Raw genomic sequence first — 15,824 nt, forward strand, 5'->3', positions numbered from 1 at the left:
GGAACAGGTTCTGACAGAGTTTAAAGGGGTCCTTGCTTCTCCTGGGATACTCAGAATGAAACTCTGCCACAGGTTTATAAAAAACCCAGGATCGCTATTTTTATTACCCTCTTCTATTGGCTCATCTCAAAGGAAATATCACCTCATTAAAGGGACAGACAATATTTTTCAACTTAAGACCTTAACAAATGAAGGAACTAATTTGTTAAAGTTCTCATCATCTTCCACATCATTCTCACTAAGGCTGTGCACAGGAAGGCTCCACTCTTGCCTGTCTGGCTGGAGTATGGGCTGTGAGTGTGCATGCTAAGTATGCCTGCATGCACGCCTCTGCTTGCCTGTGTTCAGGGGACCAGGCAGTGTGCACGAGAGAGACAGCGCTACAGTTATCCTGAAACATGCACGACTTATGAATCAGACCTGCAAGACAGTAAGGGGCCTGTTGGTCAGGGAAGGCGCTCCTGGCCACAGTCCGGCCTAAGACCCTCCTGCGTGCCTCTCTCTATTCTGCTTCAAGTCTGATAGCCATTCACGGCCCCCTTCCTTAGGGTTCGTGAAAGTCAGCAACTGAACTGAATTTTGAAGTGTGCATCTCTTCAACTGATATCTTTGAAATGTGACAACCTATGGACTATGAACTTCAAACCGTGAATATTCTCTTGTTTAAAAGAACGAAAGGGAAGAAGAGACAGCATTTGTAAAGGGAGAGGGCAGCATAACATACGAGGGAGGGAGGAAGAAAGAGCAAACAGCACACCAGGCTTCGTGCACCCTCAGTGTGCCTGTGACACCCCCTCCCGCCACGCACCACTGGGCATGGGGGGCTGCTTCAGGGGAGGATGTGACTGGCAGCCCAGGGGGGACAGTGCAAGTTGCCAAAATATAACCCTGAGGATGGCTTTGCCCAAATGACAAATGTCAGCCCAGTGAAAAGGGCAGGCCAGCTCTCATGCCAGTCTGCACAGTAAAACCACCTGGGGATCTTCAACAAAATCTCTGAAGCCCAGGTCGTACCTCAGGGATTCTTACTTAATGGATGTGGGGCGTATCTGCATGTTGGGAATTTTATTTTGTTATTTATTTATTTTTTTTGAAATGGAGTCTCCCTCTGTCACCCAGGCTGGAGTACCAGTGGCATGATCTTGGCTCCCTGCAATCTCTGCTTACAGGATATCAGTGATTCTTCTGCCTCAGCCTCCTGAGTAGCTGGGATAACAGGCACCCGCCACCATGCCTGCCTTATTTTTGTATTTTCAGTAGAGAGGAGGTTTACCATGTTGGCCAGAATGGTCTCCAACTCCTGACCTCAGGTGATCTGCCCATCTTGGCCTCCCAAAGTGCTGGGATTACAGGCACGAGCCACTGCACCAGACCTGCATGTTGGGAATTTTAAAAGCTCCTTGGTGATTCAAGTGCACTGCCAGAGCTGAGAACTCCAGTCCTGGGCCAGGGTAAAGCTGGCCCAAGTAGTTAACAGGTGGCCTATACTAGCTAATGCCCTTTAGATCTCGAGCAGCCATACAGAGTGGGGTCACTACAAAAGCCCACTCAGGCTGCTGTGGCTGGACAGTGGGTTCTTTTCGGGTTGATGAGGGATTAGTACTCAGATGCAGAGAAAGAGATTAGACTACATCCCCATCTTCCTTACAAGGGATGGAGGAGGCTTGAACATGAAGGGAACTGGTGGAGCTGCAACGCAAGTAGGCTACGCTATGCTGGACACCCCTAGGGGACACCAGACTGGGGAAGGACTCTTCACTAGGTAGCTTTCCAAACACGGCCTCAAGGGGCTGCTAATCAGTTTTCAATAGGGGGAATTCCAGTGTCACCTCAGTGCTTAGACAAGACAAACTTGGCAGTTCCTTCCCACCCTAACATGTCACATTCTTCAACTGGGAACCCTACAGGAGACAGCCCCTTAGCCTCAGGAGGCGGGACTACATGTCAGGGTCCAGAAAGCTCCTCGGATTCCTGGGGCTTTGCGGATGTTCCCTCGAGCCTCCTCCTACAGGGCTCTCAAGCAGGCTCTTACCACGTAGGCCCTGGGGCAGCCCCCTGTAACTGTGGAAGTCAAAAAGATCCTGAGATTCCCAAGTGAAATCAATGAAATCAGTCCATTTCATTTTCTGTATAAATTTCTATCTGTGCTTGGAAGAGCTGAGAGGATGCAGTTTTCTAATTCAGATAGGAAGCAAACCAGCATCCCAGAACAGCTGGGCCAGGTAACCCGAGGCATTATGGAGAAGCCAGTTTTTTGGGGGAGCTTCCCTCTATTTCTGAGCTCACAAGTAACACCTCTGGGAGGAGGGCTTCTTTATTTGGGGTTGCTGGTCTGTGTCCGCAACCCAGTGCCCAGCTAAGCTGGCTCCTGGGAAAGGGTTCGCATATGAAATGGGGGACTACACAACCTTACTGTGGGGTCACAAAAAGAAGATGAGTGAGACTCTCAGCCACCTGGTCCAAATGGCGCACCTTAAAAGGCAGGGACCATTCCTGGGTCTCTGAGAGGGAGCTCCCTAATGACTTTTTACTTGCTCCTTCAAAGTAAGTAATAATAAGACAGACATGGCTTCTAAACAAGTGTTTTGCCTCCCAGACACTAATGATAATGAGAAGAGACAAATGTCAGTGACAGCCATCCCTGGGTTAGGGACAATATGTTGCTGGGTCATTTCATCATTCAAGAAACAAACAGGCATCAAAGACGGATGGAGCAAGAGGGAGCCCACCAGTCGTGGTGTGACATTTTAGCAGCCTGGTGAGGTTAGGACCAAATGTGATGGAGATAAGTCCACGAGTGCTGCCAAACCAGGAACTGAGCGGGGTGTGGGGACATGGGAGGGGGACTAGGATGGAGCAGGCTGGTGCACATGCAGGCAGGACCATGCAAAGGACTACCCAAAACGTTTTTGCAAAGAATACAAACGCAGGCTGAATTCAATCATTTCTCAGCCAGATCATTCATTCTGGAAGACTATGTTGGCAAGTCACAGAGCCAAGCGTGACTGACCAAGATGGCCCCAGGCTGGAAATGACAGTCTATGGGATGGGGAACAATTTAGGTGATTGCAACCAATCCTTAGCACGTCCTGTGAAGTGTAGTGAAAACCAAAGGTGGAGAGGCCAAAAACAAGCACACAGTCTTTAGAAGTGCTTTGCTTTAACGACTTCACCGTATATATGCTTATATATACTTGCCGCTACAATTTTCTAAAAATAAAACCAACATGAAAATCAATTAGGCAACAGAAAAGAAAGATCAACAGAGTTTGGGGAAGACAGCACAGCAGGTTAAACATTGCAAACAATGATGACTTATGACAGCTACAACCAGCCAACGATGAACCAAAGGTGTTCATGCCCAGCTGACCCCTCAGCTCAGGGGACAAGGCCACCGAGGATGTGATGTGCACTGCTCCCCAGGGGAACCACATGTGGAGGGGAGTGGGTGTCGGAACCAACAGTCCCACTGTCATGTTTTTATACCAGAGGTTAAGGATACCCAGTCCTTTTTTATCTTTGCGCCTCCTGACAGCCTAGCCCAGAGCCTGTAAGTGGTGGATGTCCGGGAAATGTGTGTTGAAAGATGGAATAAATGTGAAGGTGGCCTTGAGCAACTCCTCTGTTCCAAGGCCCAGCAGGGAGACACTGAGATTTCTGAAGGTGGTGTTCTGCTCTGGCCCGGGGTAGGGAACTGGCATTGCCACGGTTGAGGAATATATTTGGTCTCGGGCCACAGTTGACCAGGAAAAGGGTCACTGACTGAAAGCACATTATGGGAGTGTCTGCCTATGTGATTTGGAAAGTTTAATTGCATGCCAACAAGGGCCCCCCTGAAAGCCTGTGTTGCACAGATACCCCAGTGTCAAATGCTAACTAGAACCTTCAGCATAGACCTGCCCCTTTCCTGACTGGTGCAAGGTGAACACAGCAACACTGAGACACCGAGGAACAAAGTTGGGCCACAGGGGACAGGGGCAGCGGGAGGAGCAGGGCCAGCCTGCAGCACATGTGAGGCAGCCAGGAAGCCGGGCGCGTGCTGTCCCTGAGTACATGGGTGCTACACCCCTGACAGCCAGCAGGCAGGTCAGGCATGAGAAAGCTGGGTGTCCCCAGGTGCACAGACCTTGGCCACATCCTGGTGCCCAAAAGCTAAGTGTTTACACCCACCACCTGCACAGCACTTGAAGCACTGAGCAGTCCAGGGAGAGATGCCGAGCTACTAGTTTATTGTATTTCGTTTCCATTATAGACCATCTCTGACTCACAGAAGGGTATGTTCCAGAATTTTCATGTAAATACACCTCCACGTAGATTGTAAGCACTTTGCATTGTGAGATGATTAAGCTGGCAGATGTCTAGCCATAAACTTGGGAGAGAGCTCAGGGCAGCCCAGTTAGGGACCTGCTGTTCTCCCATTAGCACCAGCTTATTTTACAACCAAGCATCATTTACATATCATGAATGGCAATTTTATAGCTGACACATGGAACATTTCACATAAAGTAGAATTTACTTGTCTGGGCTTTAGAAGTTGGAATATGTGTATACCTAGGTCTAGCAAAATACCATCTGAGTGCCTTGTCATAGCGTGGCGTGACGAGGCTTAAATCACACCCTCATGGGCACAGTCTCTGACAGTCCATTTTACTTATTACAGGGATAACCTACACTTTAGAATAATACTTGTATCTCCCTAAAACTTTGGGGTTTTTAGCAAGCATTTTCCCAAATATTCAGATCATTTTACCACTATAACATAGCTGCGGCAACGTGGTAGATGTTTTTCACCCTACTTGGCCCGTGAGGGAGCTGGAATCCAAGTCAGTTCGGAACTAGGGCTGCAACGGCCAGGTCTTGGGATTACCAGGCTGGTGGCTATCTTACTATTCACACGCCAGGATCAGCATGGCCCCAGACAGGTGGCATAAAGGGATTTCACAGTCCTTGTGTGATGCAGGCTGTCTGGGCACCAGGATGGACCTTATAACCCTCAACCCTGCAGATGTCACCAGGCAGAGCATCAGGGGCAGGGGGTGGGCTGGACATTGTGGAGCAAAAGCTAATACCACACAACAGTCCCTCCCCGTGCTCCGCCCACTCTCTCGAAAGGCTCTGCACAGCCTGGGCACACACACTGGACGCCCGCTAAGACTTGCTGATGAACTGGGAACTGATCAGGTAGACAGGGCTCTGCCTGCCTGAGCCCCTCCTGTCTGCACGGGTCAGCCCCAAGGGGAGCCAGGCGGAAGGAGGAGCTCCCTTTCTCATGCTTCTTAATTTTGCAGGGCGCAAGGTGCTCAGAGTGCTTCTAGGGAGAGCGGTTCACTCCATCTACAATGCTGCTAGTGCCCTTGTTCCCCCTCGAATGAATCTACTGGATGCAACAAATGTGGACTGACCCCCTTTCCCTGGTTCGCACTCGGCCCTCTTTTCCCTGGCCCCAAGCAGCCTTCCACTGGCTGGCATCCCCCTTTGGGCATGGGACGTTCACCAGTGTCACCAGTCAGACTCAGAGCAGACACGGTACAGGTGAGGGCACCAGCAGCAGCCGCCATACGCTCAGGGCATAGCTGGCTGTGGGGTCTCCCACCTGTGCCCTCACAGAACCATCGTGGGGACAAGGGTGCACATCAGTAACTCCATGTACAGCTGGAAAGACTGAGGCACACAGCACTCGGATGACTTCCACGGTCACACAGCTGGTGAGTGACAACATTCACACGGACACACAATTAACTCCCAGCCCTCATAGCTTTAATTGGATCTTTTGAAATACTGTTCACACCAAACGGCGATTCCACATAGACTTCCCCACTCTTCCTCAGAGGAAGGAGATAGAGATGGGGTGAGATAGAGGAAACTACAAATTATCCTTAGTCTTTCAAAAATAAATTTGTGTCTGGATTTCTAAAGTGTGTGGAGATTCAAGGGCAGGGCCTCTAGTCTCTTCTAAGTCAGACTGAATGAAAACAACCACGATATAGGACACAAAGTTTGCTACTTACATTCACTTCAGTTATAGCAATATCAACGACGCTACCAACAACAATTAAGGCATCAAAAGTGTTCCATGCATCAGTGAAATAGTGCTGTTAGGGCAAGCATTCAGAAGCCACAGAGGAGAGGAAGCACCACAGGAAAAAAGAAGAAAAGGACAGTGTTATAAAAGGGGAACGTTCTAGCATCGCGCCACACGGCTACTTGAAACATCCCCCTAAAATAAACATGTTAAAGATACGCCACTGTGGGTATCACTTCTGACACAGCAAATGAAAACAATTAGAGACATCCTATCTTACCTTGCCTACTAGTGACCGGGGTAAATGCTGCAAAAAGGCCTATCCTACAAAAGGTGATTTGTGTCTACAAAAGGCCCTGGGATAAGGCTCTACCCTGAAATGCTTCTTGCCTACAGCTCTCATTAGGAAATCCTAGATTCAGATCAAGTGACTGGGATCTGTGACTTGTCCAGGTGATGCCACTGCAGGGCAGGGAGCGGAGTATGCACAGACAGAGAAGAGAGGACACAGGTGGCGGCCACGCCAGGTGCATACTCACGTCTGCTTCGCTGAGGGCCACGTCTATAATGCTGCCGATTACGATGAGGGAGTCAAACGTGTTCCAGGCGTCACTAAAATACCCCTGGACAGAGCAGGCGAGGGCAGACGTTTATGAGCATGTATGAATGACCCGCCGCACGGACCATATAGGGGCGAATCCGAGTCCCTGCCGCACCCATGGCACCCAGGTGGAGTGGGAAAGCCAAAGGGGAGGTAACAATACTGTCCACTGGTGGAAAGGTGCACAGCAGGGTGGTTGTGCACCTTTATGTGTGAGAGAAGGTGCACGCACACACACACATGCACGCGCGCACGCACACACACTCATGGTCCTGAGTGGCACCAAACCAAGCAGAATATCTGCAGGGCCGAGGAAGGCAATTTGGCAACCTTGTCCTAGGACCCAGAGGGATGATCCCAAACCCTCATAAGCTGATGGACTCCTTCCTTAGAATCTCCACTCACCCCACTTAAAGAGCACTGTCACCAGGCATTGCACACATTTCCATTTCTGTGCTCCTTCAAAGGGACCAGCAACGCTCTCCAGTCCTTGCAAGTCCAGCCTGTATTACAAAGGCCATGCCTTGTGGCAGGATGACTGACACAAGTCCCTGTCTTCAAAGAACTCTCAGTGTAGAGGACACAGACGGGTAGATAATGGCTTACAGGGACACAGGCACCGTGAGGCACAGTGTCGTGGCAGAGACACTGGCTCCTGGTTGTGGGGGTGGTGCTTAGTGAGGGGAAGTCAAGGCAGGTTCTATAGTAGAAAAGAGTATGGAATGAAGAGGATGTTCCAGGGCTCCCCTGTCCTCCACAGAAGCCAACAGGCTCCTTCTTCCATCTCAGGTTTTGCTTTCTTTCCCTCCCACCTTTCACCCTCTAGGCTGAGAGGAGTCCTTCCCATCCTGCAAAAATAGCACCAGGTTCCTCCCCACCTCCTGATGTCTCTACAATCCTAACTGCCTAACCCCAACTCCATCTGTTCAACTTCACCCTTCTTCAAGGTCAGATAAATGCTCCTTGATGGAACCTTCCCAGCCCCGGCTGTCTGCACTCCCTCATGCTGACTCTGAATCTCTTATGTACTGATTGCTGAACGTGGGGTCTTTGTCTGCAGCTCTACCAACCAAAAGCCCTGAAGGATGATGACTGTGCTACATATTCAGTCCCCCAACTTCTCTAACCCCATTATCTAGCCAGACCCTTGAACCCAGTCAGTGCTTGGCATGTGCAATGTCTCCTTTGTCCACCAACTTGTACCCTGCCTGTCATCCAGCTTTGGTTGTTTGTTCAGGTCCTCCTATCTTGCAACAATTTTGAGAGTACAACATCCCCACAATTGTGACTTAAAATCTATATGTATGTGCCAGACATTTTATATCTTCTTCTAGCATCAGCACAGCAGGTGCTAAATGAGTGCCTGTGGTCTCTCGACACCCCTGGGAAGCTCCTGGTTGCAGAGGGAGGTGGGGAGATACTGCACAGAGAGCCAAAGGGGCAAGGGACTGGCTGTCAAGATCAACAGCTCTGTCTATAAACCAACTGTGTTTTTCCAAAGAGTCTGGACACTTTTTGGAAACGAAAATTCAGGTACAAATTATATACAACAGGGCCCAGCATGTTTACAACTGGTTACATTTAGAGCTGCATTAAGAAAATCAGAACGAAAAGTACTTTGAGGTGTCAGGTCCCAGAAACTTGTGATGAAACGCAGACCCAGAAGCAGCCACTGCAGAGCCACAGCCTTTGCGACAGTATAGAAGATGTGGACGTGCGGACTGTCCTAACAGCTGGAGTAGAGACGTTTATTCTAGTCACCGTTCATCAGTCCAGGTGCATTTACGGGGGAGCTACGACACTGACTTAGGGTTTGCTTCTTAAATTTCATCTTAATAATGTAAGATCCCCCCACCCAACCGCCGTGGTTTCTAACCAACTCTCCACCTTTCTCCCCACCCTACAATCACAGTGCCTCTCTCCCATTTTACCCTCACTGACTGCTACCCTCCCTGGCCCATCTATCAGCAGACCAAAGGAATTTGTGAGCTCCATATCTGACAATCTATGTATAAAAGTCTAATGGGAAGGTCTATTTTAAAAACAGCACAGCTTATGCTTTCTAGCTTTCCTTTGCATGAATTCATGATTCTTGACTGGCAAAACTGAGCAGAGATGGGCTGCCTTTGAGGTCTAGACCAGCAGTCAGAGGTGAGATCAAGAGCTAGCCTCAGGTTGTAAGAGAACACAGCAGAGTTTCCTTCATCCAGGAAGTCTCCTAACAAGAAAGCCAGCTGAATCAATGTGCTTAGTGTTAGAGCTGACAGCCCCTGTTGCGAATGGATAACAAGCAATTCTCCGACTGGTGGCAGTGCCACAGACCACACTTGGAGGGGCAGAGCCTGCCCTTTTCTTCCCGGAGTTAAGAGTAACTCAAAAGCCAAAGAAAGTGCAGAGATCCTTCCCCTCCCCTCTAGGGAGGTATTTATACCTTGATCAAACATTTGGTCACGAGTAGCAACTAGAGCTCCAGAGTACTGACAGGGCAGAGGAGACCCAGGGTCTGCCCTTCGCACCTGCTGTGGAGTGTGCCCCAGCCCCGCCTGCATTTGTACCGTGTGCACCGCTTCTCTCTGTTATTTATGTCATTTCCCAGAGGCCAAACCCACCACATGGGTGCTGGAGGCCAGCCTCTGGCTTTGAGATTTTATTCCTGAACAGCTCCTCTCTTCCTCTTCTCCAGAATTATCAGTGTTCTCTCCTTTAGGCCATTTCCATCGGCCTATAAGATATCCTCAATGCTGGTGTGCTGTGATGGATAAAATCCCTTTAAATCAGCACAATAGGGGTTTAACATTTCCTTGGGATGTTGGAAATTTTTGGCAATTTCATTGACTCTCTCTCCAGAAACCCCTTACACTCACAAAACTTTGCCCAAATCAGAATGATTGATGGACTGAAGGGTGATGGACACCCTTAATCTAGGAAGCAGGAGGCAGGTGACTGAAATCACAGGCCCTGACCAGGGGGCTCTGACAGGAGTCCAGGGGAGGGAGAAAATGCCAGCCGTCCCATTCTTCCCACATACTGTTTCCCTATTTAGTAGCCTCTTGTTTAATAAAATCACTGTCAAGTGGTATGACTCAGTTCCCCCACCCTTCACCCACCAAAGGCACCATATTGCCTTTGTAACCAGAAGATAAGATAAGACAAGACATGACTCCTAACAGAGGGCCAGCCCCTCTCCCTGCTCTCTCCTCTTGGCCTATGATGATGTGTTCTCCTGCAACTGAATTCTGAGGCCAGAACCTCTCAAGTGGAACCACCAGTCAAATCTATATTATTTTTGTGTCCAGCTTTACCTGTCTGAAAAGACCAAGCAAGTCAGCCACATGCAATAATATGTGTTACGCAGAAACATTTCTGACTCTGACTCTTAAAATTATAAATCAGACTAACGTGGGCCTCAGGGTCAGGAAGCACCATTATTTCTAAGAACACTATTCTCACCATCCATCAATGTTTGTCTCCTGCTGGACAGTGGGTTCCCAGAAGGCACACCTCTTCTTATTCCTGGACCCCTTGCCAGGATATGACACAGGTGTGGCACATGGTAAGGGGGCAATGTTTGTGGAATGGTTGCAAATGGGAAACAAGAAAAGTGGCCCAAGTCCAGATTCCTTTTGCTGCCTAGATTCACTCTCATCTGCAGATTGGAAGAAGCCTGTATAAATAATGTGCCTTTTGTCATTGACCATGGCAGCCAGATCTCTTCCCTGTTTCTGGCAGGGATTATTTGGGTAGCATCTGACCCAAGCGATAACCCAAAGTGCCAACTTTTGGCAGAAACTATGCCTGACAGCTTTCTAACTAGCAAAAGCCTTTCCAAAGGTAAGTGGGGGATTAAGGGAAGATGTGTTCCACTCTGCTCTACCCAGATACCCTGCGATAGAAAAGCAGGTATCATCTCATGTCCAGAGGCTGCACCTTCAGGATCATCCCTTTATTCCTTTCTTTATTCCACCAATCTTACTGAGCTACCACCAGGAAACAGGCATCACATGAGGCACCACACAGCCAGAGACAGAAGACTCAGCCTGAGACCTCAAGCAGCTGCTTACCAACAAACAGAGAGGCAGACATGGAGTAGTGTTGGTAACGATGGTGCATAGTAGGCCCCCAACAGATGCACGAGCAGACGAGAGGGCTGGCTCTGGCTGGGCTGGTGAGGATGCTGTCTCACAGGAGAGAACATTTCCCTCAGGCCTTCAAGGATAACAAAGAGGAAGCAGGGCATCCAGGCAGAGGCGCATGGGCAGGGAGAGGTCTAGCATGCCAACACTCTGGGATGGGGTGGGGAAGAAGAAATGGCAGGGAGGGAATGGCAGGAAATAAGGCAGAAATACACGGGGGCCAGTGCTTCATGGAGGACTCTGAATATTTGACTAAGAAAATGGTATATGCTTTCTCAAGCAATAGGTGGCCAGTGCCAAAATATCACTGCAAGAGTGGTCTGGTCAGCTTTGGGCTTACAAAGGGAGTAGGTAGAAGGGCTGAGGCCAGAGGCAGGGAGACCATTTTGAAGGCAGCCAGGCACAGTAGCTCAGGAGAGAGAAGGGCAGTGCAGGTCCGCATGCCACAGAGGTAGCCACTAATGCTCTGGTATGTATGCATCTTACCAGGCAAGAAGGGGACCAGGAGAGGGCTCTGGGAAACCTCAATGTCAAAAGGACAGGATGGAGCCCAACAAGAAGCCTAACGTAAAGTTCCTAAGACAGTAATATTTGGTTTCAAGTATTATTTGCCATTAAAAGTAAATCTCCTAGAATAGATGGGGTCATGAAGAACTGAAAAAAACAGTATCAAATTCTCTCTCCAGCAGGTGGAAAAGGTACTCTAGGAAGATCATGAAGAAGCTTCACTCCTGCAGGGGACCCTGGAGCAGCAAACAGAGCCCTTGAAGGCAGACGGGACCAGAGGACCCAGTGCCCATTCTGCATCAGCTCTGCCCAGCAGCATTAGGACAGCACCAAAACTCTTTCTTCTTTCCCCAGACCTAATTTCTCCTTACTTTTTCCAGCCCAAGTAGCTAGGAGTATAAATTAGTATATTTTCAGGGTAGAATCAAGATCAAAGTGCTTTAAAGGACTAAGATGGGAACAAAGCATGGCTCACTGGAGAAGGCCGGTAACCGCAGCAAACAACCTGGCCTAGAATGCAGCCTGGATGAAACGCCAGGTGGTAACATCCCACAAAGAGGGAATCCCACACAGACCAGGCTCTTCTTACTCCACAGAAGTGCTCTCTATACCTGCTGTAGCCAGCGCTTTGAAAAAGGCCCTTCTTAGTCAATCTTCCTCCTTGGAGCAAGAGAACTTGTTGGAGAATTCCAGCAGCTGGAGGGAAAGGCTTGGAGAATGGGGCTTGTGTCTCACCTAAACTAGGGCCTGCTTTTGAAAACCCTACAGAGGCCCGGTCGACCCCAAGTTGAAAGTATGACCTAGGCTGCACCAGGTCAATGCCCAGCTGGTGGACTTTCCCTTCGGGAACCCACAATCAGCTAAATCATCTGCTTGCTTTTCCAGGATGCTTTTGCACTTCGGCTACTAACCACCTTCCGCTCTTGCCTGACCAGTGCTCCAAAACACCTCTTCCCATGCCGTGAGATGGCCTCTTCCACCATGGAGGCTCCCAGCGGGGGGTTTCCTCCCTCGGTCCCCCTCCCACTTCCCTCCGGGCTAGCAGAGGCTGGGTCATCTCATCTCTCATGGCCTTAGGCCATTTCCCTCTAAATATGCTCTCTTAGGAGGCCCGGTTTCTGCATCAGGCTCCTTTATATAAAATAAGTCCTCAAGGTCAGATTTCTCAACTTTCTTTAACTCTTCCTTCGGAGAAGGAATGTCTTCTCACCTACCAGTAAGAATTTTGTCTTACCTCACTTTGTATATTTATTTTATGAAGCAACTGAAACCCTGCCATCCTGTGTCCCCTAACAGAGATACTGACGAGTCCTCCTAGAAGGTATGCCTGACTCGGTGGAGAACCCTGCCATGAGGAACCCTGTTAGAAAGCTCCTCCCACGAGACAAAGGCTCTCCTGAGATGAGGCTGAGGTCCCATGTGGCCATCTCCTCAGAATATTCCTCCTTCTGCAGCCTCGAAAACCTTGTTCTTCAGCCCGACTACCCCACTGACCAGGAGGGAGGAGTCCTCCCTGGCTTCTTTGTGACCACTTGCCTGGGCTGGGCTTGTGAACACTAAAGAGAAGAACAAGAAAAAAAGGGCAGGAAAAATTTTAAGGAGGGCATTGCTTCTTGGTGAACTGATACTCTCCCACTCAACCAGGCACACGATATAAACTCAGCCTCCCCTGGCCATGGGGAATGCAGCGACAGTGCTCTTCAAGTGTGGAGATGCTGCTGCTACTGTCTTAAAAGCTCTCCCAATTGTAATGTGAGGTTGTCTAATGCTATGAAGATATCTTGCTGAGTAAAACTACAAGCAGTACAATTTCCAGCGGAAATCAACCATTTAAAAACTCTGATCTATCAGTACTAATTATAACTTAGCTACCCATTTCCCTTTGGTATCACCTGTCTGTTCGCATGCCACTGAACTCTCTTCCCAGGTTTGGAGGTCTTCCGGGCAACTGTCAGCCTACTGGGCAGTGCGCTACTGTCAATGCACTGGCCTGCTGAAGGGAGCAAGCACAAACATGCACGCGCGCACACATACACACACACACTCTCTCTCACACACACACACACTCTCACTCACACACACACTCACACACACGCGCACACACACGCGCACACACACACACACACACACACCAACACACACACACACACACACCATGGGTGAATGTGTTTCTCTTCAGCCTGGAACAAGCTTTCAAAAACTTCAGGCTTAATCACCTGGCAAGGGAAGACATGGCCCAGGTATCCAGGAAATGTTCCACAGAGAGGCTCCATGTCACGTTTCTCAAGTACCTTCAATGTTCTTATTTTGCAACCTTTTCCATCAGTCCAGACAAATATTGTTCAAAGAAGTAAAGGTGAGAGGGAAGCAAACCAAAATCTCAAAGGAAATTAAGATGAATTTGGAAAAGGAGGAAATGCTTATGTATGTAGATATGGACAAGTCACAGTAGATAATAACATCTGGCCATGCATAAGGTGCCAAATTTGACCCCACTGCAATCACCCCAATTAATCACTTACAAATGTCCTTTCTTTTTGGTCCACAAAGATCTGACAAAGATTGCATAGAGATTAATTCAAATTAAAGAAAGGAACAGTTTGGAATTAGAATTTCATGTAACTATGGAGTATGTGAAACCATCCATTTCATAATCCATGTCTAACTTAATTAAATCAGTGTCATCAGATACCTTACACAGAGATAACTAACTGGGTCACTGAACTCTGTCATCTCTAACTCTGAGTTTTTGACTGTACTGGGAAAGAAACTGAGGGCCAAATATCCCACATTTCAGCTTGATGTGGCTCCTCTGTCCAGGGTTTTTGAGTGAGGGACCATCCTTGCTTGATGATGAGGAGGCAGTGGTGTGGGTAGGAGCAGCAGTGGCCGACAGTCTGCGGCGTGGAGCTACATGCCAGGCACTCTGTTAAGCAGTGCGTACATGGTAATTCTTTACTCCTCATGACAACCCCATGAAACAGCACTATCAGCATCCTCATTTTATGGGTGAGGAAGTCGAGGCACAGAGAAGTAAGGAACTTGTTTCAGCTGTAAGTGCCAGAGTAGAGATTTGAATCCAGTCCAGTTCCACAACTATGCAATGTGACACTGAACTACACTGCCCCTTATCTGGCAGCCGCTGACAAGTGGGGAACCGAATTCACTCCCTCCCAGAGGGGATACAACGTGTTGTGTCGTCCAGCACAGTTGAACACATTTCATGTCTCATTTTGTGTTAAAGTTGGAGAAATTTTTCTAAATTAAGCAAACAAAAGATGGTATGGCTGTGAGAGGTCTGCAGCTGGTATCAGCACTTCCCTTAAAGGGTAAAAAGGATGCTGTAGACCAAGAACAAACAAAACCAAAGTCTTTAGACTAGATATCTGAAAGTATAATCAGGGTCAAATTCTTCCTGATGGGTTATGTTCAAACATTTTCTCTAGTGCTAGTAATGAGGCAGGTTTCCCTGACACAGCATGATACGTATTATTCTAGAAACAGAAAACTGGCTTTCAAAATAATCTCCAGTTTACAAATTTCCAATTCTAATCTCCCTTCTTCTGTTTCTCAGAATTGTTTTCATGAGGTTTTGTTCTTGCAGATTCATTCTCCCATATGTACACACATGCTCTAATCAGATTTTAATGTTCTCAGGTGGTAACCCAGTTAGTGGCCAGAACGATTTAGCATAATTCAGTAACACAAGACTAACAGGAAGCGGGTATTTCTCCAGGGTGACTCAGCAACAGCCTTTGAAAAGTGGGTTCTGTAACTCACCTTAGGCTTAAAGGCGATGACTTTCAAAACCATCTCGACGGTGAACACCCCGGTGAAGACCATGTTCAGGATGTCCATGGCGTCATTGAACATCTTGGACTGCTCGTAGTGCTATGGATGAAGACAGAGGGACTGTTCTCAGAGCCTCCGCCACGATCTCACGTGCTTGCACATGGAGGCTCCCAGCCCTCTGTGCCCCTGCGGGCATCCTCCACAGCCCAGCGCCCTCGCTCGGCAATTCCGCCGGCATTGCAAGGTCACGTTGTGAACTCCCACAGAGTGCAGGCAGGTCTGTGACAAGATGAGGATGATTGAATGATGAAGGGGGAAAACATATCCATGTCCTCTGCTCAGGATAAAGGGAATTCACCCTTTCTTCTGGCAGGGCTTTATGTTGAGGGCCTTGACCAGAGCACAATGCAGATACCACCAAAATGTCTATGAATAAAGGTAGAATTTGGTGAGGGATAAATTTTATGCCATGTAAGTTTATGTTGAATAAAAGGCAGTGTTTTCTTGATTTAACACTTTTCCCTACATCAGCACACAGTCCTTTTCATTCAAAAAGAACTCTTAGATTAAGAAAAATGCCAGAAAATTTATCCCTATCTTTAGACCTACTGTCCAGACAGCACTGAGAGCTGGTTCGATGTACTGAAGTTCTTAAAGTCAGTGCAAAAGCTGGCTCTAGACCTTGGTCTTTGCTTCCTGTCCTCGTGGAGTATCGACTAGGCATGTAACTTTTGAAAACATTCACTGTTAATACCACACTATAATCTGA

At 48.4% G+C, this 15,824-nt stretch overlaps 1 protein-coding gene across 4 annotated transcripts in view; it reads right to left on the reverse strand.

The window, feature by feature from the left end:
* Nucleotides 1-15,824, reverse strand: part of CACNA1D (calcium voltage-gated channel subunit alpha1 D) — a 326,868-nt gene that overhangs the window by 44,812 nt on the left and 266,232 nt on the right. For all 4 annotated transcript variants that reach the window (XM_025375479.1, XM_025375478.1, XM_025375481.1 and 1 more), the window contains 2 exons: nucleotides 15,044-15,154; nucleotides 6,562-6,645 (listed from right to left, as the gene is read on the reverse strand). In XM_025375479.1, coding sequence (XP_025231264.1) covers nucleotides 6,562-6,645; nucleotides 15,044-15,154 — 195 coding nt within the window. The remainder of the gene's footprint in view (nucleotides 1-6,561; nucleotides 6,646-15,043; nucleotides 15,155-15,824) is intronic.

Source organism: Theropithecus gelada, chromosome 2, assembly GCF_003255815.1.
Source record: "Theropithecus gelada isolate Dixy chromosome 2, Tgel_1.0, whole genome shotgun sequence".
NCBI classification, from domain to species: Eukaryota; Metazoa; Chordata; class Mammalia; order Primates; family Cercopithecidae; genus Theropithecus; species Theropithecus gelada.